The sequence below is a fragment of the Oryctolagus cuniculus genome, chromosome 10, assembly GCF_964237555.1.
Source record: "Oryctolagus cuniculus chromosome 10, mOryCun1.1, whole genome shotgun sequence".
NCBI lineage: Eukaryota > Metazoa > Chordata > Mammalia > Lagomorpha > Leporidae > Oryctolagus > Oryctolagus cuniculus.
The window spans coordinates 96,718,291-96,741,610 of record NC_091441.1 but is presented as its reverse complement, the minus strand read 5'-3'; the positions used below and the strand labels follow the sequence as shown (position 1 = coordinate 96,741,610).

The 23,320-nt window shown below is 54.6% G+C and overlaps 2 protein-coding genes and 1 pseudogene across 4 annotated transcripts in view; 1 reads left to right on the top strand and 2 right to left on the bottom strand.

The window, feature by feature from the left end:
* The window catches only part of SFMBT1 (Scm like with four mbt domains 1), a 159,340-nt gene extending 138,903 nt beyond the window's left edge, over window positions 1-20,437 (bottom strand). The window contains exon 1 of the mRNA XM_051851534.2: window positions 20,302-20,437. The gene's annotated coding sequence lies outside the window, so the exon portion shown is untranslated. The remainder of the gene's footprint in view (window positions 1-20,301) is intronic.
* On the top strand, window positions 1,708-19,930 carry LOC138844090 (small ribosomal subunit protein uS10-like; annotated as a pseudogene).
* RFT1 (RFT1 homolog) overlaps window positions 19,924-23,320 on the bottom strand; it is a 50,286-nt gene continuing 46,889 nt past the window's right edge. For all 3 annotated transcript variants that reach the window (XM_070050720.1, XM_070050721.1, XM_070050722.1), the window contains 2 exons: window positions 20,938-21,187; window positions 19,924-20,648 (listed from right to left, as the gene is read on the bottom strand). In XM_070050720.1, coding sequence (XP_069906821.1) covers window positions 20,481-20,648; window positions 20,938-21,187 — 418 coding nt within the window. In that variant the 3' untranslated portion in view covers window positions 19,924-20,480. The remainder of the gene's footprint in view (window positions 20,649-20,937; window positions 21,188-23,320) is intronic.

Below are 23,320 nucleotides of genomic sequence, written 5' to 3'. Positions count from 1 at the left end.
GAGAGCCTGCTACAGCGGCAATGACGTCTGATGATCACGTCCGGGGTAGGGACCGCTGACCGGGATGGGCACAGGGAGTTCCCTAGGGTCAGGGACCGTGCTCAGGGCCGTGGTGACGTGGCTATCCAGCTATGTGAGAGTCATCGAGCTGTGATCTATGACGTGCACTTGACCAAGCGTAAGTCACTCCTCAGGGAGAAGCAGCCGCCTCCAGGGCTGCTCCAGAGCAGGGCCCTCGCAGGGACAGAGCAGCCGTCCCAGACCTGCGCTCCCTGCACTCGACCCGTCCTTCCCGCCCTGCCCTGCTATCAGAGATGAGTGCTCTCTACGCCCCAGCTGCTCGATGGTGTCACAAATGTAAATGACGGGGCCAGCACCGATGCTGTCACAACATGTAAGTGACAGCGCCGGCACCGTGGTGTAGCTGGTAAAGCTGCTGCCTGCGGCACCAGCATCCCATGTAGGCTCTGGTTCAAGTCCCGCTGCTCCACTTCCAATGGCCTGGGAAAGCAGCAGATAGTGCATCTGGGAAAGCAGAGGAAGGCCCAAGTGCATGGGCCCCTGCATCCACATGGGAGACCTGGATGAAGCTCCTGGCTCCTGGCTTCTGCCTAGCCCAGCCCTGGCTGTTGTGGTCATTGGGGAGTGCACCAGCAGATGGAAGATCTTTTCCTGCCTCTTCCTCTTGCTCTGTAACAAATAAATAAATTTCAAATAAATAAATCTTTAGGGGAAAAGACCCACGTAAGTTGTCATTGACAACGGTTTAGAGGCTTTTAGCCATAGGATGCCAGCACCTTTTTTGGCAACCCATTAACACACGGCCTCTTGGAGCTGCAGCAGGACACAGCCTGCGGGCCTGGGTGGGCCATGAGGGTCAGCTGTAGCCAACCTCACTTTGGGAAATTAGCCCACCTTCTCCTGAGGGCCATTCCAGCACCCGAGGTGACAGGGCTTGACCTTAGATCTTAGCCTCCCTCCCTCCAAGCACCTGGCCCCCCTCACACTGCCGCCACCTCCCCCCGCCACTACTGCTGAACACTGGCTCTGCCGAAGAAACTGCACCCATGGGACCCACACGTTCTGGTCAGCTGTGGGTGGAAACACACCACACTCACCTGGGAGGCCCTGTGGCAGCAGGCGTGGGCTTACCCATGTACACAGGTGCCCACGAAACCAACAGGTATGGGGCCAATTCCCAAAGGTGGACATCCGGCACCACGGCACCTGTCTGTGTGTGGATCCATTTGGACCTCACCGCAGCCCCAGGTGGGAGGCAGTGTTCTGCCCACTTCACACATTACAGAAAAGTCACCCGCCCACGAGCCTTCCACCAGCCATTCTCCAACATAACCCCTCCCCGGAGCCCGCACACCCTCTCTGGTCACCCTCTCCCTGGTGAAGTCCTTCTGTGGCTGCAGGACAGTGACCCTGGGTCTCCTTGAAGCCCATCACCTTCTTCACCTGGGTTTGCCGCATTTCCCAGGAGGCCTCGGCAGCTGCCAGCCAGAAAATTCTCGGAGCTCTTGTGGGATCTCCAGGGGTGCCGGGAGAAATGTCTGTGTCGGTCCCAAAACTAGACTTCAGCCTCTGCGTGCACCTGGTCACACAGAGCCCCACGACCCGAGCTTGACCTTCCAACTGCCCATCACCTCTCAGCCTCCCTTCCTCCATCTCCCTGTGCCCACTTGCCTTTTAAACTTTTTTTAATTTTTTTTGTTTTCATTTTATTTAAAAGCAGAGAGACAGAAAAATATTCCATCTGCTGGTTAACTTCCCAAATGCCTGCAACAGCTGGGGCTGGGCCAGGCCAAAGCCAGGAACTCAACCCAGGTCTCCTGAGTGAGTAGTGGAGATCCAAGCACTTGAGCCGTCACCTGCTGCCCATAGGGTGTGCATCAGCAGGAAGCTGGAATTGGGAGCAGGGCCAGGGCTCGAACCCTGGCGTTCCAATACACATTCCAAGTGATGTCTTAACGGCTGCACCAGACACCCACCCCCTTTGCCCATTTTCCAGAGGGAGAAAGTGAAGGCAGAAAGAGAAAGTGATTTTCCTAAGCAGAGTTTGAGGCCCAGGAAAGGCCACTTCTTCCACGTAGGTTGCCTTGGGCAGTGGCCCCCTGTGGAGGTTCAGCCCAGCAGGGACCACGACAGCCACGCCCTCTGCCAGGTGGTGGATGTCAGTGGGGAGCTTGGGGCCGGGTTGTAGGCAGGAGGGGCCTGGAAGGCAGCTGGCCTGGGTCCCCAGGATCTCCTAGCCTGAGTGAAGGTCCCCTCAGGAATGGTAGACTGGGGCTCAGGAGAGGCTGCCCAGACATGGAGACCCCTGGGGTGGGACAAGGTGCTGCCTCCTACCCTGGTGTGCAGGTGCATCCCGTGGAATCCTGCTGAGGTCAGGGCCCTGGGTGATGGCCCCGGCTCTGCCCTGCCCCTCTGCATGAGTCAAGTGTGCAGGTCTTTCCTGGGTCCTTAATTCCAACAGTTGAGGGCCCGGCCCAGGGAGATGCTGGGGATAACAGGGTAGGGGCAGGGCTGTTGGAGACGATGCACAGACCCAGCTCCCATCCCTGGGTGGAGAGTGCCAGTGGGCCCGAGTCACAGCAACTCAGGGCCCACGACAGGCAAGCCTCAGGGAAGGGAAGAGGACGGGTCCTGGGTGGGGGGGACCGGGTCTCAGCCAGCGTGGGTGGGGATGGGGGCAGCTTAGTTGAGGGTGCAGAAGATTGGAAATCTTGGGGAAGGGAGGGGAACAGTGAGGAAGGAAGGGGCATACAGGAGAAAGAGCAGCATGCACAGGGACCTGGAGGTGGGGATTTAGGGGGAGGCAGCTCCTCTAGGCTGCAGCGTGGGGCACAAGACTGAAAAGGGTTTGGGGCTCAATCACAAAGGGTCTCAGTACAGGGAATGGCAGCAAAAGAGTGCTCCAAAAAGTTCATGGAACAAAGAATTAAAAGATAACTTTATTTTGATGCAAAGGAATTTGAAATCCAGGCAGTTTTTCTATAATAGGTCTTTAAAAATTATTTATTTATTTATTTGAAAGGTAGATTTACAGAAATAATGAGAGAGACAGGGAGAGATCGACATCTTCTATTTGCTGGTTCATTCCCCAGACGGTTGCAACAGCTGGGGCTAGGCCAAGCCACATCTCTCACGTGGGTGCAGCGACCCAAGCACTTGGGCCACCTCTCAATGTTTTTCCAGGTGCATTAGCAGAGAGCTGGATTAGAAGTGGAGCAGCCAGGACTCCAATTGGCATCTATAAGGGATGGTGGCACTGCAGACGGTGGCTTTCCCCCTATGCCACAGCGCCAGCCCCATCATATGTATTTCCATGGACATTTGGAATATCCCTTATATGCAGGGATTTCAATATTTTTGCACCAAAATAAGCTTACCTTTTAATTCCATTTTCCACAAACTCTGAAGTCCACGTATGAGGCTGACACTGACAGGGTCAAGGGCTCAGCCCTGTCACGGCCTCCTCTGATCCCCCCAAAACCCCGTCAGAGTTTTGGAAAAGGATGCCCAGAAAGTGCACAGCACAGTGGCAGAGCCCCAGCCTTCAGTGCCTGCCATCCCCTGATAGGCTGCAGACCTGGATTTTTCTTCTAGTGAAATATTTTTTCCTTAATTTGAGAGACAGAGAGGAAGGAACAGAGAGACATAGTGAGTGCCCAACCTGATTCATTCCCCAAATATCCCCAACAGCCAGGGCTAATATAGGCTGGTTCCAGGACCCAGGAACTCCATCGTGGGTGGCAAAGCCCTCCCAGGGTCTGTATTAGCAGGAAGCTGGAGTCAGGAGCCAGAGCCAGGCATCGAACCCAGGCTCTCTGATGTGGGACACAGGCATCTGAGCTGCTAAGTGAAACACCTGCTATGGGGTTTGGATGACAGTCTAGATACAACAAAGAATTTTAGCAAAGTGATGACAAGGCCAGACATGCACTTAGAAAGCAGGTGTATGGGGTTGGCACTGTGGCATAAGCGGGTAAAGCCGCTGCCTGAAGTGCCGGCATCCCATATAGGTGCCTGCCCCTCAGCCCAGCAGTGCTACCTCCCAGAGCACCAGGGAACCTGCGCTGGGGTGGCCACTGAGGCCCAGGCTGTAGCAGCCGAGAGGTCTAGAGTGGGCAATGGAGTGAACTCCGCAGGTTGTTTGCAGACACACAGGCCACGGGATGATTACAGGATGAGGGGGAAAGAGGAAATGGCTGGTCTGGGGTTGCATGTCTGTGGAAAGAAGACCCTCAGCCGTCCTCTTCAGGAGAGTGGGGCGGGGAAGCTGGCTTCCCCAACTTCCCACCGGACCCCAGTCCAACCCAAATCTTTTTTTTAATTTTTTTTATTTTTTTATTTATTTATTTTGACAGGCAGAGTGGACAGTGAGAGAGAGAGACAGAGAAAGGTCTTCCTTTTGCCGTTGGTTCACCTTCCAATGGCCGCCGCGGCTGGTGCGCTGCAGCTGGCGCACCGCGCTGATCCGATGGCAGGAGCCAGGTACTTATCTGGTCTCCCTTGGGGTGCAGGGCCCAAGGACTTGGGCCATCCTCCACTGCTTTCCCTGGCCACAGCAGAGAGCTGGCCTGGAAGAGGGGCAACCGGGACAGAATCCGGTGCCCCAACCAGGACTAGAACCCGGTGTGCCGGCGCCGCAAGGCGGAGGATCAGCCTAGTGAGCCGCGGCGCCGGCCCCAACCCAAATCTAACTGAGATGGGTGGGCAGAGAGGAGGACATCAGCTTGGAAAATCGCTTGAGATTTAAGTTTCTACAGGAGCAGGATTGAGCAGTGAATGCCAAAATGAGGGGACAGAGAGAGGAAGTCCCGGCCTGGGGCCTCGGTGCCATCACAGCTCGGGACCGGGTATTCAGCACAGCCAAGCATAGTACCATCAACTCCGGTTCCAACACGATTTCACAAACCAGCTGTGTATGTGGACTCATGACCACCAAAACACTTTCTTCTTTTAAATATAACAACCTGTCATCTGGGTAGCGTAAGTACTAATATTAGTGTTTACTTACAGAGAAATAGCAATCTGCTGACCCCCAAGGGGAGCTGGTTGAACTGGTCTTTGGATAATTTTTTTTATTTGAGAGCCAGAGAGAAGGAGAGAGGGAAGGAGAGAGGGAAAGAGAGAGAGCAAGAGACTGAGAGCGAGCGAGCGAGCGAGCGCGAGCAAGTGCACTCCTATCTGCTGGCTTACTTCTCCAATGCCTGCGACATCTGGGGCTGGGACTTCAGGTCGTCCATGTGGCTGGCAGGGACTTTGGGAACTTGCACCGTCACTGCTGCCTCTCAGGGTCCACATTAGCAGGAAGCCGGGATCAGGACCCAGAGCTGGACTTGAGCCAGGCACTCAGATGTGGGAGGCAGGCATCTTACCATCAGGTTAAATATTTGCTCCCTGTATTACAGTTTTTTTTTTTTTTTTAATTTTACTTATTTGAGAGGCAGTTACAGACAGAGAGGAGAGACGGCGGGGTGGAGGGAGAGGGTTTTCATCCGCAAGTTCACTCCCCAAATGCCTGCAACAGCTAGGGCTGGGCCAGGCCAAAGCTAGGGGCTAGGAGCTTCCTCTGGGTCTCCATGTGGGTGCAGGGGCCCAAGCACTTGGGCCATCCTTCACTGCCTTCCCAGGCACATTAGCAGGGAGCTAAATTGGAAGAGGGTCAGCCAGGGCATGAAGCGATGCCCATGTGGGATACCGGCGCTGCAGGCATAGGCTTAACCTATTATGTCACAATGCCAGACCCTCTGAATTACAGTTTAATGTGAGGATGTACTCATGCATGTCTCATGTAATTTAAAACCAATGACTTAAGTTTTTAAAAAGGTTCACATTTTAAAAACAAATTTTTTGAAAGCTTAAAACATGGAAGGAAGAAAAGAAAACTGAAACCAAGGAGACCAGTGAGGATGTGGCTGGCAAAGGGACGGTGGGGCCAAGTCTCAGGCAGCCTCTCTGAGCCTGTCTCCTCTTCTGCAAACCAAGGGTGAGCCCAACAGTGCGGCTCCTCTGGGGGTGCTGGGGGTGCCTGAGCCCCCCGGAAATGCCTGTCCAGACCCAACTCCCAGGCGCCAGGCCGGTGGGCTCCTTCCTGCCCCAGAGTCCGCATCATTCCCCAGTGGCGTCTCAGTCGCCGGCGTTCTTGGAAGAGGAGCCCACGGGTCACTCACGACCCACGCAGGAGCCGGACACCGTCGCGGCGGGCTCAGGCCTGGGCTCCGGGAGGTAAAAGTCTCACAGAGGTCTTCGGGGGGGCCCAGGGCCCAGGGGGACTTCGGCCGGCCTCGCAGCTCCTGCCGCGCCGGGCAGCCGCTCCGTGGTCGCCCGCCCGCCCCGCTCACCGCCTCACCCGGCCCTGAGGAAACACACGGGAGAGGCCTGCCCTCTAGTGGCCGCCGGCAGCCGGGCCGCTCCGCTCAGGGATCCGGGGCCTAGGAGGAGCCCACTGCCTCCTGCGGCACGGGAACCAGCCCCCTTCACAGGCTGAAACACCCAGGAATCTGAATCTCTGAGCATCTTCGAGTTCGGAGGGCCCTGCTTCCAGATGGGTCAAAGTCTGGGTGGCCCTAAGCTGGGGCACAGGATCCCAGTCCTCTAAGAGAAGACCTGACAAGTGCCCACAATGAGGGCACCCATGGGCAATGGTCCACATCGGCTCTTCAGAGAGCGGGGCGGGGCGTCTCTGCCCAGGCCGGAGGTGGGGGCCTGCCCTGTGATGGGGCAGGGAGAGCATCACAGGAGCCCAGAGCTGGTTTGGGGCTTAACACCCCCATGTCTGCTCCGAGGAGGAGGTAGGGGACACGGGGCAGCAGGGGCATGTAAGGGGACATCCCAGCCCTGCATCCTAGGTCCTCATGGGAAGCACAGTCTGGGCACAGTCAGGCAGAGCCAGGCTTTCTTGAATAAGGTGTTCAGGCTGGGACAAGGGCCCGTGAGGGTTCAGCCTCCGTCCGGGCCCTGAGCCCCTCTGCCTGCATTCCCAGAGTGAGAATGGAATGGCTGGGCTCTGTACCAGGTCAGGAAGAGCTGGCGGGAAACGGGGGGCCTGCCCTGCCCGGGAGGCCATTGACATCCAGGAGAGCAGGTGCCAGTGACAGGCTGAGCTCTCTGGAGAGCAGGGGCTGACGGAGCCCGATCCACTGCACCAAAGACTCAGGGAGAGCCCCGAGCTGCCCCACGCAGCTCCACGGGAGACCCTGCAGCTCTGGGAAAGTACCTGTCCCACAGAGCTCAGTGCTCCAACGCTCCAGGCCTATGCCCCCCCCCACTTCCTGCTTGCAATTAGCACTAATTGGACAAGTGTGAGAACTCACAGGCAGGGTGCAAAAGCAGTCCGGTGTGAAGGGGCCCCAGGAAGGCAGCCCCTGCCAGGGGCCAGGTAAAGCCAGGCGCTGGGAGATGGGCCCTGGTGTCCCTGTCTCTCTCAGTGGGGACCAGGGGACAGGGCAACACCTGCAGGAGGCCCCAGGGCAGAAGCTAGAGGCGGAGCCCGAGAAACCCCCTCCCAGCAGCCTGGCATTTAAGGCCCCCACAACCTGGCCCTTTTTCGTTTCTGCTGCTCCCAGTCCTCACTGCCCAGGCCACCCACCCATCCATCCACTCATTTTTTACTCATTCATTCATGTATTGAGCCCCTATGGGACCACAGAGACACATGCACCAAGCTTGGCTGGTCGTGGGGCAGTGCAGGCCTGCTGAGCAGCTAGGATCTCATCCCAGGGCCCAAGAGCACTTAAGGTCAGAGGCTGAACAGGGACGAGGGTGGTTTGGGTGGGAGAGGCGCCTGATGCTTAACTCCTTCCTCACTGGAGTAGCTCCCACGCCCTGGCCGGGGCCCAGGCTGCCACAGACCACTAGGGGCAGTACCGCAGCTGCTCCAATTCATTCTCCGTGGGGAGGAGAGGCCAGGTGGGCAGTCCCCATCCTCCTCACTGTGGCTTTGGCTGGCACTGTCTGGAGAGGCTGGGGGTCCACCCTTCAGACCAGACTCAATGGACATCCCTGGCTGTGCCCACATCCACGGCCAGACCGAAGGCTGAAACCTGGCCAGGAATGCCTTGGACAGGAGGACAGGAGAACAAACAGGCTCTGGATTGGAGGGGCTCAGGGCCGGCCCTGCCCTTGCCCTTGCCAACAAGGCAGCCCTCAGCAAGGGGCTGGCTCCACAACTCACCTGCTTGGGCAATCGGGGCTCCAGGCCCTGTGGGAGGGCCCCTGGCTGGCCAGCCCCCTGTCACTCTACCACGTCTCTGGCCCTTAACCCTTAGCTGGGGAGACCCTCACTAGGGTCCCCATTCTCCAGAACATCTCTGCCAGGAAGGTAGAGGCTCAGCTCTGCTCCCCTCCCCCTTGGAGACCAACCTGATCCTGGGCAATTTGGTGTTGCCATGACAACTACCCACTTCTTCCTTCCCCCACTTAGCTGACTGAATCGGAGTTGCAGATTAAATCCCGGTGAGTTGTGTGCTTAGGGAGCTTGCGGCCGTTTGAGGAGATCTATGCATCTTCCATCTCCCCAGCGCCACCAATGCCCACCCCTCGGTGGCTAAAGCATGGCCAGAGTGCCCCACCCCTTTTCCTGCGGCCCCGAGCAGCCCTGGCCCAGCAGCAGAGCCCCCTTGAGCTACAGCACCCTGCTCTGAGGGAGCACATGCAGGACACCCCGAGTACAGCAGCTGAGGTGAGCAGAGTGGGCCTGGGAGCCGGATGGTGTGCTCAGAGGCCTCTGACCTGGGCGTGACCAACTGGACGGCTGGGCCCTCGGGACCTGGGGATCCTTGCATCATCTTTGTGTCTGTACGCATGTATATATACATATACATATTTCGATCTTGTTTCATTTTATTTGAGAGAGTCAGAGAGAATCTCCCATCTGCTGGTTCACTCCCCAAATACCCTGCAACAGCCCGGCTGGGCCGTACTGAAGCCAGGAGCCCAGAACTCCATCTGGGTCTCCCATGCAGGTGGCGGGGACCCATCACCATCCTCTCAAACTTCACATGCTGCCTAGCACTGACCCTGGCTTCTGACCAGCAGTGGGGTCGTCTCCTGATGGTGGGGGTGGGCATGGGGGGTTGAGCAGAGCTCAAGCCCTTTGGAAAGAGGAGCTGAGGCACAGGGTGGTGGGAAGAGGGGTCCTGTCCCCCCACGACGAGCAGAGTGCTGGAGGCCCTGGGAGGCGCTGTGGCCTAGCAGGTGGGTAGGGTAAGGTTAGCACATCAAAGGGGAATGGCTACCTCCCTTAATGTCACTGGACAAAAGTGTGTACTTGGCTGTCAGCTCACATTCTCAGCCCCTGCCCTTCCAGCGGGGAAGAAATGGAGGCTCCAACAGGTAGTAAGATCGGCACAGGAGATGCAGCTACGATCAAGGGCGAGCCCCTGGCCCAAGGATGCTATGGTCTGGTGGGGCAGCAGCCACACAAAGCCACATGGTGGGCTGAGCATCTTTGCAGAGGGCAGAGGCTATCTCCCTCTCCATCCTGAGTGATCCCTTCCTCTTCTCCCACCTCCTCTTTCTTCTTTTTAAGATTTATTTTGAAAGGCAGAGTTAAGGAGAGAGGAAGGGATAGACTTCCATCTGCTGAAGTCACTCCCCAAATGGCTGCAACAACCAGGGCTGGGCCAGATTGAAGCCAGGAGCCTAGAACCCCATCCGGGTCTCCTACATGGCTGGTAGGGGTCCGCTGCTTTCCCAGGCACATCAGCAGGGAGCTGGATCAGTAGTGGAGCAGCCAGGACTCAAATCCCCACTCATATGGAATGCCAACGTCACACGCGGTGGCTTAATCCACTGTCACAACACTAGCTCTGATCCCTTCCTTCCTCCTATCTTTTAAAGCTTTATACATTTGAAATTCAGGGACACACAGAGAGAAGGATAGATCTTCCATCCACCGATTTACTCCCTAGACGGCTGCAACAGCCGGGGCTGGGCCATGCTGAAGCCAGGAGCCAGGAGCTTCTTCCTGTGGCAGGGTCCACTCAGGCCTTTCCGACTGCTTCTGAAGCCACCACAGTGGCCGGCCTGCCCGGAAGAGCCATGTTCTCTCACATCGCCAGGGCCTTTTACTTTCTGCCTTCCTCTAAGGCTTCAGGGAAATCGAAACACCCAGCAGGCATGGTTTCTGGAATTGCTGAAAATCACTAGCCAGCTCTGGAACGACCCTTCTCAATGGGCTGCTGCCTGCCTGTGGCCTGCCCCAGAAGCCGAGATGCTGCTTCCCCGAGGTCCTCACCCTTCCAAACTGCTCTCGGGCCAGCCGAGCCTTCTTCACCGGCAGCCTTACCTTCCAGGGAAGTGGAAAGCAATGTTCCCACTGCAGGGTTGCCATGGTGGCACAGTGGGTTAAGCTTCCACTTGCAAAGCCAGCATCCCATACCAGAGCTCCAGTTCTAGTCCCAACCACCCTGCTTCCGGTCCAGCTCCCTGCTAACGCCCTGGGAAAGTGAAGCCATTTCTCTGTGCCTCCATCCCCTCCCCTGTAATGTGCAGATGATGGACAGGCGGTGTTGTGAAGATTTCACAGGCAACAGGAGCAAGACGTGCCTTTATGCATACCTGGCCCATGCTTGGTGCTCTGTGGCTGGGGAGTGAGGGAGACTTGTCCACAGTCTCCCAATGAGTCAGAGAAGGGCAGTGAGGTGGGGTAGAAGCAATGGTGCACATGTACCTTGATGTATCATTTAGAACAGGAAACACACACATGAAATCCAACCTGGCTTCTGTGCTTCAAAAGACAGAGGTGGGGGCAACTGTTTGGCCTAGCGTTAAGATGCCCACATCCCACATGAGAGTGCCTGGGTTTGATGCCTGGCTCCAGCTCCTGATTCCAGCTTCTTGCTAATGCAGACCCTTACAGGCAGCAATGATGGCTCGAGCAACTGGGTTCCCACCACCTGCGTGGGAGACCTGGATTGCATTTCTAGCTCCTGGCTTCGGCCTGGCCCAACCTAGTCATTGTGAGCATCTGGGGAGTGAACAAATAACAGAGCAGATAAAAAGCTCTCTCCCTCTCCCCCTTTTTCCCTGCCTCTCAAAAAAAGAAGAAGAAAAAAAAAAACAGATGTGGACCTCAGCGGATATCCCCCATGCTGGTACAGAGGGAGCTATTATCAAAGGCAGGATACCTCTGGGGTCCTTCCACCCAGAGCCTGGCTCCTGCCCCGTGTCAGCAGATTTGCTGCAGGGAGAGCCTAGAGGTGGCAGACAAGGGCCCAGCGTGCTTGGGCATCTTGCTGTCAGCCCCGCTGGGCAGCCGAGCGCACATCACTTCACTGGTGGTTACAGAAGAAAGGAAAGCAAGTCGCTCTGGGCCGAGTCTTGCATGCCTATGAGAACACTCTCCTGTTAGATGCCTCTGAGGGGCTGCAGACGCGACGTGAGGAGCACAGGCACCTCTGCCTCGGCGCAGGAACACGGACCTGTGTGGTGCACACCCGGCCTCTCCCTAAATTGTTCTGTACTAATGCCCTAGGGGACAGGGACACAAAAAGGAAAGCTACTTTAGCAAGGCTCTCTAGTGTGGCTGGGATTACATGTGGACGAAAACATCTCTGCTGTTCGGCTATGCTGTTTTGGTTCTCCTGGGTTTTGGTTCTGCCTGCACAGTTCCTGCTGGACTCTGGGGAGGGCCAGGCGAGGGAGCACTCTAAGGCTGGGACAGCTGGACTTCCCACCTATTTTCCCATTGGAAGGACTGAGGGGGCGGATGTTGCAATGCTGCCTGTGATGCTGGCATCCCACAGCAGGAACACTGGGTGGAGTCCCGGCTACTCTGTTTCTGATCCAGCTCCCTAACATGTGTTTAGGAAGGCATTAGAAGATGGTCCAAGTATTTGGGTTCCTGCCAACACACGTGAGAGACCCAGATGGAGTTCCAGGCTTTTGGTTTTGGCCTGCTCCAGTGCTGGCCACTGCGGCCATCTGGGGAAGGAACCAGTAGACAGAAGATCTCTCTCTACCTGTCATTTTGCCTCTCAAATCAATCAATCTTTTAAAAAAAGACTGCGGCACCCGTGCCATTCTATGCCCACTGAGCCAGCTCATCCTTTGAGAAGCATGATGCCCTTATGTCTCAATCCATCATGATCTTCAACAGGAATTGCAGAGGAGCGTGCACAGGCGTGCTGGGAGCACAGCCAGCGCTGCCCCACATGCCCTGTTTCCCCGCCCCTCCCAGCAGGCGTGGCTGTGTGAGCTGCACATCATTGGAATGGCGGTCAGGGTCTCCCAGACAAGCAGCAGGAACACACTGCTCAGCTGTCACCTCCAGTGTGACCAGTGCAGGTGTGTCTTCATTAGTCACGGCTCCCTGGCCACGCCAACCGCTGGAGCCCAGCTCTGCAGCCCCGACCAGCAAGGGCTGCTGCAAATGCGGGGCCGAGCCAGAGGCTGCAGGAGGGAAGCGCTGGGGTCACCCACTGTTCAGGTCCCTTTCCCACCGGGCCCTGGGACACCCGGGTGGCCTGTGCTTAGGGTGTTTGTCGGGCCAGGGCCACATTGCGAGAGGAAGGTCAACAAGGGCTTTTGGACACTTTTGTTAGCAGGAGAGAAGAAGAGCAACAAATAAATGGTGGTCTAGAAGATTCCTTCCCAAGCCAGCTGTTCTGTCACAGGTCTCAGACAGCTCCCCTGAGGCTGAAGGGGCTACTCTGGGTGAACCAAGACACTCTGCCCTGCTCCCCCCAGGCAACAGCTGATTGGGTTGGGGCTCACCTGGCCCCAGGATGGCCCATCTCCTGGCTCACTTTTGACCTTGACCTATGACTTACGGTAGCCATGCAGAAGACCTGCGCGACTCTATTACTCCCGTAGGAGCTTTGCATTCAGAAGCCAAGACAAGGGCTGGGGAGATGGAGGCAGGTGGTGGTGATAAAGATGAGTTCATTTGCAGAGGAACCTGGGCTTCCACCCTGACCTGCACCTGCTGGCTGTCTGGGCCCTGGAGAGATGAGAATCACCCCCAGGCACAGCCAGGAGGAATAGAGGTGGCCAGGAGCTGCTCCAATGCCTGGGCCCTGCCAGTGTGCCAGGGAGGTAGCCTCACAGGCACTGCTTCCTTCTCCCAGCAGCCCCTGCCCTCGCTCCCAAGTGTCCAAGGCACTTTGGTCACTCGGCTTCACAGGTCTAGCAGCCAGGGCCCTTCAGCACTTCAAGAATCCCAGAACTGAAAGAGATGGAAACTTACTGAGTCCAAGATACAACGCTTCAGAAGGGATGCTTAAGTGTCCACAGAGCATACTGCCAGGCCCATTATCCTGACACAACTCTCGCCCCCTCACGCACCCAGTGCAGTCAACACAGGGCACGCGGCACTGTAATAGTTCTGACAAGCTGGGGGGTGGAGTGTCCAGCAGTTGTGGGTACAGTTACTCTGCTGCCCAGAAACTACTACACGAAAGGGAAGACTCAACTCCCTGCTTCTCAGAGCTCCAGCACCTTCCGTTTAAGCCATACCTCCAAAGAAGAGTGAAGAAGTCAGGTGGCCAAGAACGCACTGCGTTCTGGGATGGGGCAACGCCTGCCAACCCATCTGCAGGGTAAGTAAGAAGTGTTTACAAGGCTTCCTTCATTAGGCCTCTGAAGGAGGCTGGCTCAACGACACACAGAGCCCATTTACTGTTTCGCTCTAATACACACAGACAGTTCTGGTTAAAAACGAGTGACCCTAAATAATGAAATTGATGATGCTGAAGTAACTGGGGACTGACTGATGATGCAATTCAACACGTCCTCCTTCTTGAATGCTTAAGACACCTTTTCTGCCACCCTGAAAAGTTAGTTAGCAAATGAGGTATTTACAGCATTAGGGGCTAATTCATTCAAGTATGGTAAACGATACTAGAAAAACAAATCATTCTCCATCTGCATCTGCTTGGCTCAGAAGTCTCATTTCTAAATTAAATACTTCAGGGGCGAATGTCTGGTAGAGCAGGTGAGATGCTGCCTGGGATGCCTGCGAGTCCCGGCTCAGCTCCCAGTTCCAGCTTCCTGCTAATGTGCACCCTGGAGGCAGCGGGTAACCCTCAAGTATCTGAGTCCTTGTCAACCACGTGGGAGACCTGGGATGCATTCCTGGCTCCTGGCTTCAGCCTGGCCCAGGTTTGGCTGCTGCAGGTGTTTGGTGGGTGAGCCAGTGGATGGAGCTCTCTTTCTGCCTTTCAAACAAAATCCTCTAGTCTCAGTTATTTCCTGAACACTCACAGAATAGCAAACAAATGCTTTATTTATTTTAAAAAGATTTATGAATTTATTTATTTGAAAGGCAGTGTGACAGACAGATGACTAGACAGAGAAGACAGAGATCTATCTGCTGGTTCACTCCTCAAATGCCACAACAGCCAGGGCTGGGCCAGACCAAATTCAGGAGCCAAGAACTCCATCACGGTCTCCCGCATGAGTGGCAGGAGCCCAAATACTTGGGCCATGATTGCCGCCTTCCAGGCACATCAGCAGCAAGTTGGGTCAGAAGCAGAGAAGTCCAGACTCAAACTGGCACTGTGATACGGGACGGGGGCACTGCAAGTGGCAGCGTAACCCACTGCGCCACAGTGCCTGCCCCAAAGCTGCATTGTGCAGCAGTGTCCTTGTTCAGGCGCTCTTTCCAGTTTGCTGAGTTTCACTGTCCTCAAGAAGTTTCTAGGGGACTCCTGATACATCTATGCCTCGGCTCATCATCTTTCCAAACTTGTTCTCTTCTGAAAGGCGCCTCAGGCCTCCTGTCTTCAGGTTTTCCTTCCAGAATTCTCCCTTGGGACCACTGAGATCCTGATGCAAGCAGCATCCTGAGTCTGTCGCACCCTGGGATTCTCAAGCCCCAGGTCCTGCTGCAGCCCTCCTCACTTGGCCATCAGTGCCAAGGGCCCACCCATCTGCCCTCGGCCTGGCCTCCCCTGAGAGCTGGGCTTTGTCAGCAGGTGTGAGGTCCTCTGCTCTGGTTCTTCTCTGGTTGCCACCCCAGAGACACTCCGTCTTACAGGGCCAGAGGTCACACTCACCCAGGTTTCCTCAGCTGGAGTGAATCACTGCCAGCCCCGGGGCCACATCAGAGATCCCCCCGGCTCCTGCTCCTGAAGCCCAGCCCCTGTCTCCTCCTCAACACCAAGGAAAGAACCTCTGCTGGGCTATTTCACATCTGTGTGTGAATAAGTCACCCAGTCTCTCACTGCAGAATGACAGCCTCTGGGCCCAGGCATGGCAATCCTGTCGCCTGTCAGGAAGACACAAGGGTGGAGGGGCTGTCCTAGGCCCCTAAGTCACATACTGGCTGACTCTGCACTGGAACTAGTCCTGCCCAGCAAGGAACGGCTGTGTCACAACAGCAATGAAAGGACACGAGGGGGTCCGGGCCAGGCAGAGACTGCGGTAGAGGCTGAGACACATCGCCCAGGGCGAGAAGCAGAGCAGGTGGCAGAGACGCCCGGCCTTCCAGGCCCAGCCACAGAAGAATCTGCCCCATGGGCCAGGAAACTGCCTGTCTTTCAAAGGCAGGAGTCATGGGCCGTCACCACATCCATGCAGGAAGAGGAGCGCCAGTAAGGATACGAAGGGTGCACACGTGTGAGCCACCTACTGCTCGTCCCACAGACACATGGGGATGTTTCTCCCTTTTGGAGGCAAAGGGTATGGAAGAAGAAAGGTCTTTATAAAAATGTGACAATGTAATTTAGTCCTTTTCAGACAGGGGACTGATGTGGAACCAGCAGCATGAACACGAAATTCAAGAAAAGACATGGGGGTGGGCATGTGGCGCAGGGGTGAAAATGTTACTTGGGGGCCAGTGTTATGGCACAGCAGTAGTTAAGCTGCCACCTGCAATGCCCACATCCCATATGGGAGCCAGTTCGAGACCCGGCTGCTCCACTACTGATCCAGCTCCCTGCTAATGATCTGGTCCAAGTAGTTGGGCCCCTGCACCCATGTAGGAGACCTGAAAGAAGCTCCTGGAATCAGCCTGACCCAGTCCTGGCCGTTGTGGCCATCTGGGGAGTGAACCAGCAGATGGAAGACATTTTTCTCTCTCTCTTTCTCTCTCTCTCCCCTTATTTTTCTCTATAATTCTGCCTTTCAAATAAATGTAAATAAATAAGAAATTATGGGGCCAGCACTGTGGCGCAGTAGGTTAATCCTCTACCTGCAGTGTCAGCATCCCATATGGGTACCAGTTCTAGTCCCGATTGCTCCTCTTCCAATGCAGCTCTCTGCCATGGCCTTGGAAGGCAACCGAAGATGGCCCAAGTCTTTGGGCCCCTGCACCCACTTGGAAGACCCAGAATAAGCTCCTGGCTCCTAGTTTTGGATTGGCACAGCTCCAGTTGTTGCGGCCAGTTGGGGAGTGAACCAGTGGAAGGAAAACACTTCTCTCTCTCTCTCCTCTCCCTCTCAGTCTCTGTAAATCCACCTCTCAAATAAATAAAATCTTTAAAAAAAATAAAATAAATAATAAATAAATAAAATATGTCACTCAGGATGCTCACATCCCACACGGGGGTGCCTGAGCTTCAGTCCTGGCTCTGCTTCTGATTCCAGCTTCCTGCTAATGCTCACCCTGGGAGGCAGCAGGTGATGATGGTTCATCATCATCATGATGGTTGCTTGGGTCCCTGCTACCCACGTGGGAGACCTGAATCTAGCACTGGGCTCCTGGCTTTAGCATGGCCCAGCCCTGGTGGTTGAGGAGTGAACAAGTAGGAGGAAGATCTCTATCTGCCTTTCAAACAGAATGAAGGAGAAAAAAGAAAAAAGAAAAAAATATAAAGAAAAAGAACAAAGAAAGGGGGAAGCAGGGACCCTGCTTGGGGTTGGTAGTGAAGTGGCAGGGATCAGGGAGAGCAGAGAGCACCTCCATGGCCACCAGGGGTCACTGCTGAGTAAACATCAAGCCGGCACAGCAACAGCCCCGAGTGTGGGTGGCGGAGCATGGAAAGCCAGAAATGCCGCTGCTCTCCCCTTTATGAAAAGTTTCTTCCTTTCATAAAAGGATGTGTCTTGGAGACTTGTTTCCATGGAGAAGTAGCCTCAACATATTTTAAGTTAAGGGGCCGGCGCTGTGGCTTACTTGGTTAATCCTCTGCCTGCGGCGCGGCATCCCATATGGGTGCCGGGTTCTAGTTGCTCTTCTTCCAGTCCAGCTCTCTGCTATGGCCCGGGAGTGCAGTGGAGGATGGCCCAAGTGCTTGGGCCCTGCACCCCATGGGAGACCAGGAAGCACCTGGCTCCTGGCTTTGGATCGGCACAGCGCCGGCCATAGTGGCCATTTGGGGAATGAACCAACAGAAGGAAGACCTTTCTCTCTCTTTCTTACTGTCTATAACTCTACCTGTTAAATAAATTAAAAAAAAAAAAAAGTAGTAGTTAAAGGCAAAAGTGATTTTCCTCCACCCAAATTCTTGAGTGAAGTGAGAGCCTGGTCCACAGGTAGTATGCGAGCACCTGGAGGCAATAGGTGTGGCTCTAGGGCGCCAGGAGAACACACACAGCTACCCCTCCTGTACACAGGAGCAGACCGCAGGAAAGACCCTGGCACCGCCCCAGCTGGCCATCTCTGATCAGGAGCTGGCCCTGGCACTGCAGAGCAGACAGCATGGGATGAGAGGAGAGAATGAGTCCCACAGTGGGACACTGGGTGGCCCTGTTCCCAAAGATCTTGGGGGTCACAGGGCTGCTCATGAACAGCATGCAGTCCCTACGGGCATGGGAGCATGACGTGTGGGCCAGCCTCCATGGCATCCCAGCTACGTGAGCCCAAGACCCGACCCTCTGAAGACCTGTCAGTCCAGGTGGCTCCGAGGCAGTTAGTGTTACTGTACTTTGGGTCTGGTATCAGGTGGGTACAGGGCAGGTAGTGGCTATCAAGGGAGGGGAAGTCAGAAACAGCAGGGAAGGAGCTCAGGAGGGCTGAGGGCCATTTCTGTGCACTCCAGAGCAGAGCAGACATGGGAAGGGGCTGCCTTCTGTGTGCCTGCCACCCACTGTACTCCATGGAGCAATCTTTCTTCCTAAGCTAGCTTGACCCTGCCCTCCAATAGCGTAACTGAGGTCATGCTCTTTGGGACGCCTCTAATTGCTGAGAACATCTTGTATTCAGCTATTCCCCCCGCACCTCCTGCAGCTAGTGCAAAACTTTCTCCCTCTGAGCAGACAGAAACATATTACGGTGACTGGGGCCATCTTGGTAGGCTGGTGGGTCTGGGTCCTTGGCCCCTCAGTATTGGCTCCTGACAAGGAGATTTAAATTCATGCAATTTAAAGCATTCATTTATTTTCATTTTATTTGAACAGCAGAGAGAGAGAGTTCCATCCACTTGTTCCTTCCTCAAGTGCCTGCCATTGCCAGGGCTGGTCTCCCACATGGATGACAGGGACCCAAGTTCTAAGATGAACCAACACCAGCTGCTTCCCAGGATGCATGTGAGCAGGAAGCCAGGTTGGAAGCAGAGTCAAGACTCGAATCCAGGCACTTTATTATACTGGACATGTGTGTCTCAAGTGTTTTACACATGACATGAGTTGTCTGTACTGGGTGTAAACATGGAAGATTTGGGGACACCTGGCCAGAGGACTATTAATGCCGAAGAAATAGTTTGTACACAGTTCCAAAGTTCACTTAGGTGCAAAAAGTCTTCAAACATCAATGAAAAAAGAAAATACCAGCCCAGAGTAATGCTGATAATCTCACGAGCAAGGTGTTGGGAGCCCAGAATTGGGTTGTACTGACAAGTGCTGGAAAAAAATGGGTCAGCAGAAGGGACTTGACTCTGTGAGTACATGTTTTACCTTGCCCCATTTAATCTGGGGATAAAAAGGGACATCCCTTCAGATTCAGTGTTCATCTCTTCCCAACTCCCTGGGCGAACGGATGAAGCAGCCCCCACTGAATCCGATTCCTTCCTAGGCCTGTTCTTTGGGTGGCCACAGCTGGAGTTTTCAGTCAGCTTCCCTCCATGCCTCAGTCAGCAATCCTGAGGGCCCACTCAGGACAAGGCATGTGCTGGCCACGCCAGGTCAGATTCTCCTTCACTCATGCTGGGAAATGAGATTGGAGAAGCCTCCTGTATCAATTTCTTGGGTCTCTCACTGGGTGATGTTTCTCCTTCTCTAAAGACTCAGAGTGGTGCCAGTGTTGTGTCACAGTGGGTTAAGTTGCCACCTGAGACACCAGCATCCCATATGGGTACTGGTTCAACTCCTGCCTGCTCCACTTCTGATCCATCTCCCTGATAATGCACTGGGGAAGCAGTGGAAGATGGCCCATGTGCTCGGACCCCTGCACCCATGTGGGAGACCTGAATGAAGCACCTGGCTCCTGGGGCTTAGGCCTGACCCAGCCCTGGCCATTGTAGCCATCTCAAGAGTAGATGAAAGCTCTCTCTGTGTCCCTCTCTCTCTCTGCAATTCTGCCTTTCAAATAAAAATAAATAAATCTTAAAAAAATAAATAAAACAAGCTTTCTGAGGAAGATCCAGCAGCACTGGTGTGGAACGTGTTTTTGCCTGTTCCTGCTCCTCACTCATCACTGTTTGCTCTTGCTGAGGAAAAAGTCGGTCAGGAAGCCGCGCCACAACCATGGCTTTTAAAGTCACTGGAAAGATGCCCGTGGAACTGGAGGTGGCCATTCACCGAATTAGGATCACCCTGACCAGCCACGATGCCAAGGCCCTTGGGAAAGTGTGTGCTGGCTTGATCAGAGGAGCAAAGAAGAAAAATCTGGAAGTGAAAGGACCAATCTGGATGCCTCCCAAGACACTGTGAATCACCAGAAGAAAAACCCCTTGTGGTGAAGTTTCTAAGACATGCGATGGGTTCCAGATGAGAGAACCCATAAGCAGCTCACTGACTTGCACAGTCCTTCTGAGATTACTTCCATCACATGGAGCCAGGAGTAGGCACTGAAGTCACCACTGCAGGTGCCTAAGCCAAACAACTGTTTTAATAAACTGGCTACCAGGTCTTTAAAAAAAAAAAAAGGAACAAGACTTGGACCACAGCGCTGACACAGGGAGCCCCGGCTGCAGCCAGTCTCTGCTTCTGCCTACATCAGTCTCCTTTCACAGAAGATCCAGCATGCCTGTGGAGGGCACTGAGGCCACGTCTCTGCTTCTGGGCCAGAGGGTTAACTCCCAACACCGAACACACAGCTCTGGAGCGCATGCGCCAGAGGGCAATCACACCCAAAATAAATTCATAAAGTCTTAAGTTACTACAGAAGAAAAATGCTGATTAGAACAAGATCACGGAAAAAGCATCTAGTTTAAAAGGTTTTCACTTAAAACTGAGACCCCTCACCTGCGTGTCAGTCTGGAGGGACCGTGGTGGCCACCAGTGGCTCTCACATGTCTCGCCACCCGGGCGACTCTGACTTCCGCTACAGACCAACAGCGGGCTTCTGCTCACCAGACGGGCTCTGCCCGCAGGACTGTCCCACAGCTGGCTCCGGGGCCACAGGTGACCAAGCAACCCAGGGGTCAAGTCCATTTGTCAGCGAGTCTGGACAGGCCTAACTGAGTTCTAAGAAAGTGGATCAGTCTTGTCTCTGTGAGGAATGCTGTCCCAAGAGTCACGGCCAAACAGAGGGCGCCCACGGCAACGTGTGCCAGCCTGGCCAGCCAGCCCTGCTCACAGCACAGGAACACCTGCGGAAAGAAACCACCATCACTGCCCAGCTCCTCAGCTTCCCCCCTCCCCCCAGGATGAGTCAGGGAAGGCGGCTTGCCCCAGCTTCTGGGTCACACAGAAAGCGTATAGCTGCATGGTGTGGGTCTTCTGGTACACTCTCTATGTTATCTATCAGATGCTGCCCTGGAGGTGGGGGAGGGGACCACAGGAGGCAAACACTCATCCGGGTGGTTCAGACAGAGACGGGGAGAGGACTCTGAGAGGGAGGGAGGGAGGATGTGGGGTGCAGGCTGCAGGGAGTCTCACCTCTGACATGCTCGTAATCCCCCCACTGAGGGCAAAGGCCCCAAGGAGGAGTGGTGACAGGCGCAGGCCAGCCAGGGGCCTGTGCGGGCTCCTTTGGTAGTAGCGGTGGATGAAACAAAGGCTCTGTGTGATCCGGATACCCATGTTGAAACAGTTGGCCAAGATGAAGCCCACGCTACCAAACCAGCTGGTCAGAAGGTAAGACAGCACCAGGAATGAGCAGGACAGGGCCAGCATTGTGAAATTGTACCTAGGGATAAGGACACAAGCAAAGCAGGGTAGTGGATACCTTGCCACAGGACAACACCAGGGTGAGAAAAGTGGCCACAAACATCGATTCACAGGAAAAACTCCAAGTTCCCCCCAACTCCAGATGAGTTCCCATAGTCCAGGTGTCCATGACATCAAGGCTACCTGAGGAGCTGGCACTGTGGTGCAGTGGGTTAAGCCCCTGCCTGCAGTGCCAGCATCCCATATGGGCACCGGTTCAAGTCCCTGTTGCTCCACTTCTGATCCAGTTCCCTGCTAATATGCCTGGAAAACCAGTGGAGGATGGCCCAAGTGTTTAGGTCCCTGCACCCACGTGGGAGATCCAGCTGAAGTGCCTGGCTCCAGCCGGGCCCAGCCCCAGATCCAACAGATGGAGGATGTGTGTGTGTGTGTGTGTGTGTGTGACTGTGACTGCCTTTCAAATAAAATAAAATAAAGCTTAGGAAAAAATGCTACCTGGATAACACAGAAATGTCACTGCCAACCACCACCCAATACCTGAACAGAGGAGTAAGAAAATGAAAAACTTGAACTATTTATGTATCTTAGGGATAATACAGTCATGTGCCACACAACACATAGGTTAACAGTGGATTACAACAGTGGCCCAACAGATTTTTTTTTTTTTAAAGATTTTATTTATTTGAAAGTCAGAGCTACACAGAGAGAGATGGAGAGGCAGAGAGAGGTTTTCCATCCACTGGTTCACTCCCTAGTTGGCCGCAATGGCTGGAGCTGCACTGATCCGAAGCCAGGAGCCAGGAGCTTCTTCCAGGTCTCCCAAGCGGGTGCCATGGCCCAAGGACTTGGGCCATCTTCTAATGCTTTACCAGGACATAGCAGAGAGCTGGATGGGAAGTGGAGCAGCCGGGACTCAAACTGGCACCTATATGGGATGCTGACACTGCAAGCGGCGGCTTTACCTGCTACACTATAGCGCCAGCCCTGGCCCATCAGATTCTAATGGAGCAGAAAAACTCCTCTGGCACCACAATGCTGCCTTACCCTCCTGATGCTGCGGTGCAAGGCACTGCTCGCACATGTGTGTGATGCTGTTTTATACACCTGCCAGTGGTATGAAGGCGGGGCATACACACTTATGGCCAGCACAGGGAACCTGCAAGTGATACTAAGCAACGATGCTACTGGTTCATTATGCACTACTCTGTACTTTCTATTGTTATCTTAGGTGCGTACCCCTACCTCCAAGAGAAAAGCACACTGGAGCAAGACGCCGTGGTGGGCTGGCAGTGCCCTCACAGAGCTTGGCTTCATGGGATCTCAATGGCATCAATTTTTCTTATGCTTTAAGTCTCTAGTTGTTTTGGTCATCATGGCCCCAGAGCAGCGGGCTGCCCCATCTAGGTGCGTAGTAGGCTGTCTTATCAAGGTTTGTGCAAGACATGCTGTGGTGTTTGTACAATGGAATCACCTAATGACACACTTACCAGCTTGTCTCCATCATTAAGTAAAATGTGACTGTAACTGGTTAGTTAAGTGATACTTTGTGATTCAGCCTAAGTCCCCAATGAAGATACAAGAATATGACCTGGGTAATAATTACATGCTGGACCCTACCTCTGTAACTGGCCCTATACAGAGTGCTGGGGACACACCAGTGAATGGCCCATGCCCGGGAGAACCTGGCTGTTTCACAGGCAAGGGGACCAGCACAAAGGGCCTGAGGAACTCACCTATACTGTGAACCAACACTCTAGCCCAGCCTGGCCCCTATGCTGCAGCGCCTCACAGCACTGCCCTCAACGAGTGTAGCCATTCACAGCCTGGGGCAGTGGACGCCAAGTGACCTATCTCCAAAATGAGATGTGAACAGTAAGCAAAGCTTGGGCTACCTTGGTATTTTCTAGAACCTTACACATCCTCCTCCTCTCTCTCTGGAGCTCTGGGGTTCAGGGGTTCTGGGGACAAATGGGCTATACTACTCCTTCCCTCCTCTTAATTCAGAGCAGCATATCACATATAACCTTCAACAGTCAGCAGAGCAACTGAATCTCAGCACACACAGTCCCAACACCTTGGCCTCCAAAAGGCTTGCAGTACAGCCTCGAACAAAATGCCCTGCATCTGGTTTCTGCTTAGCTCAGTACATAGT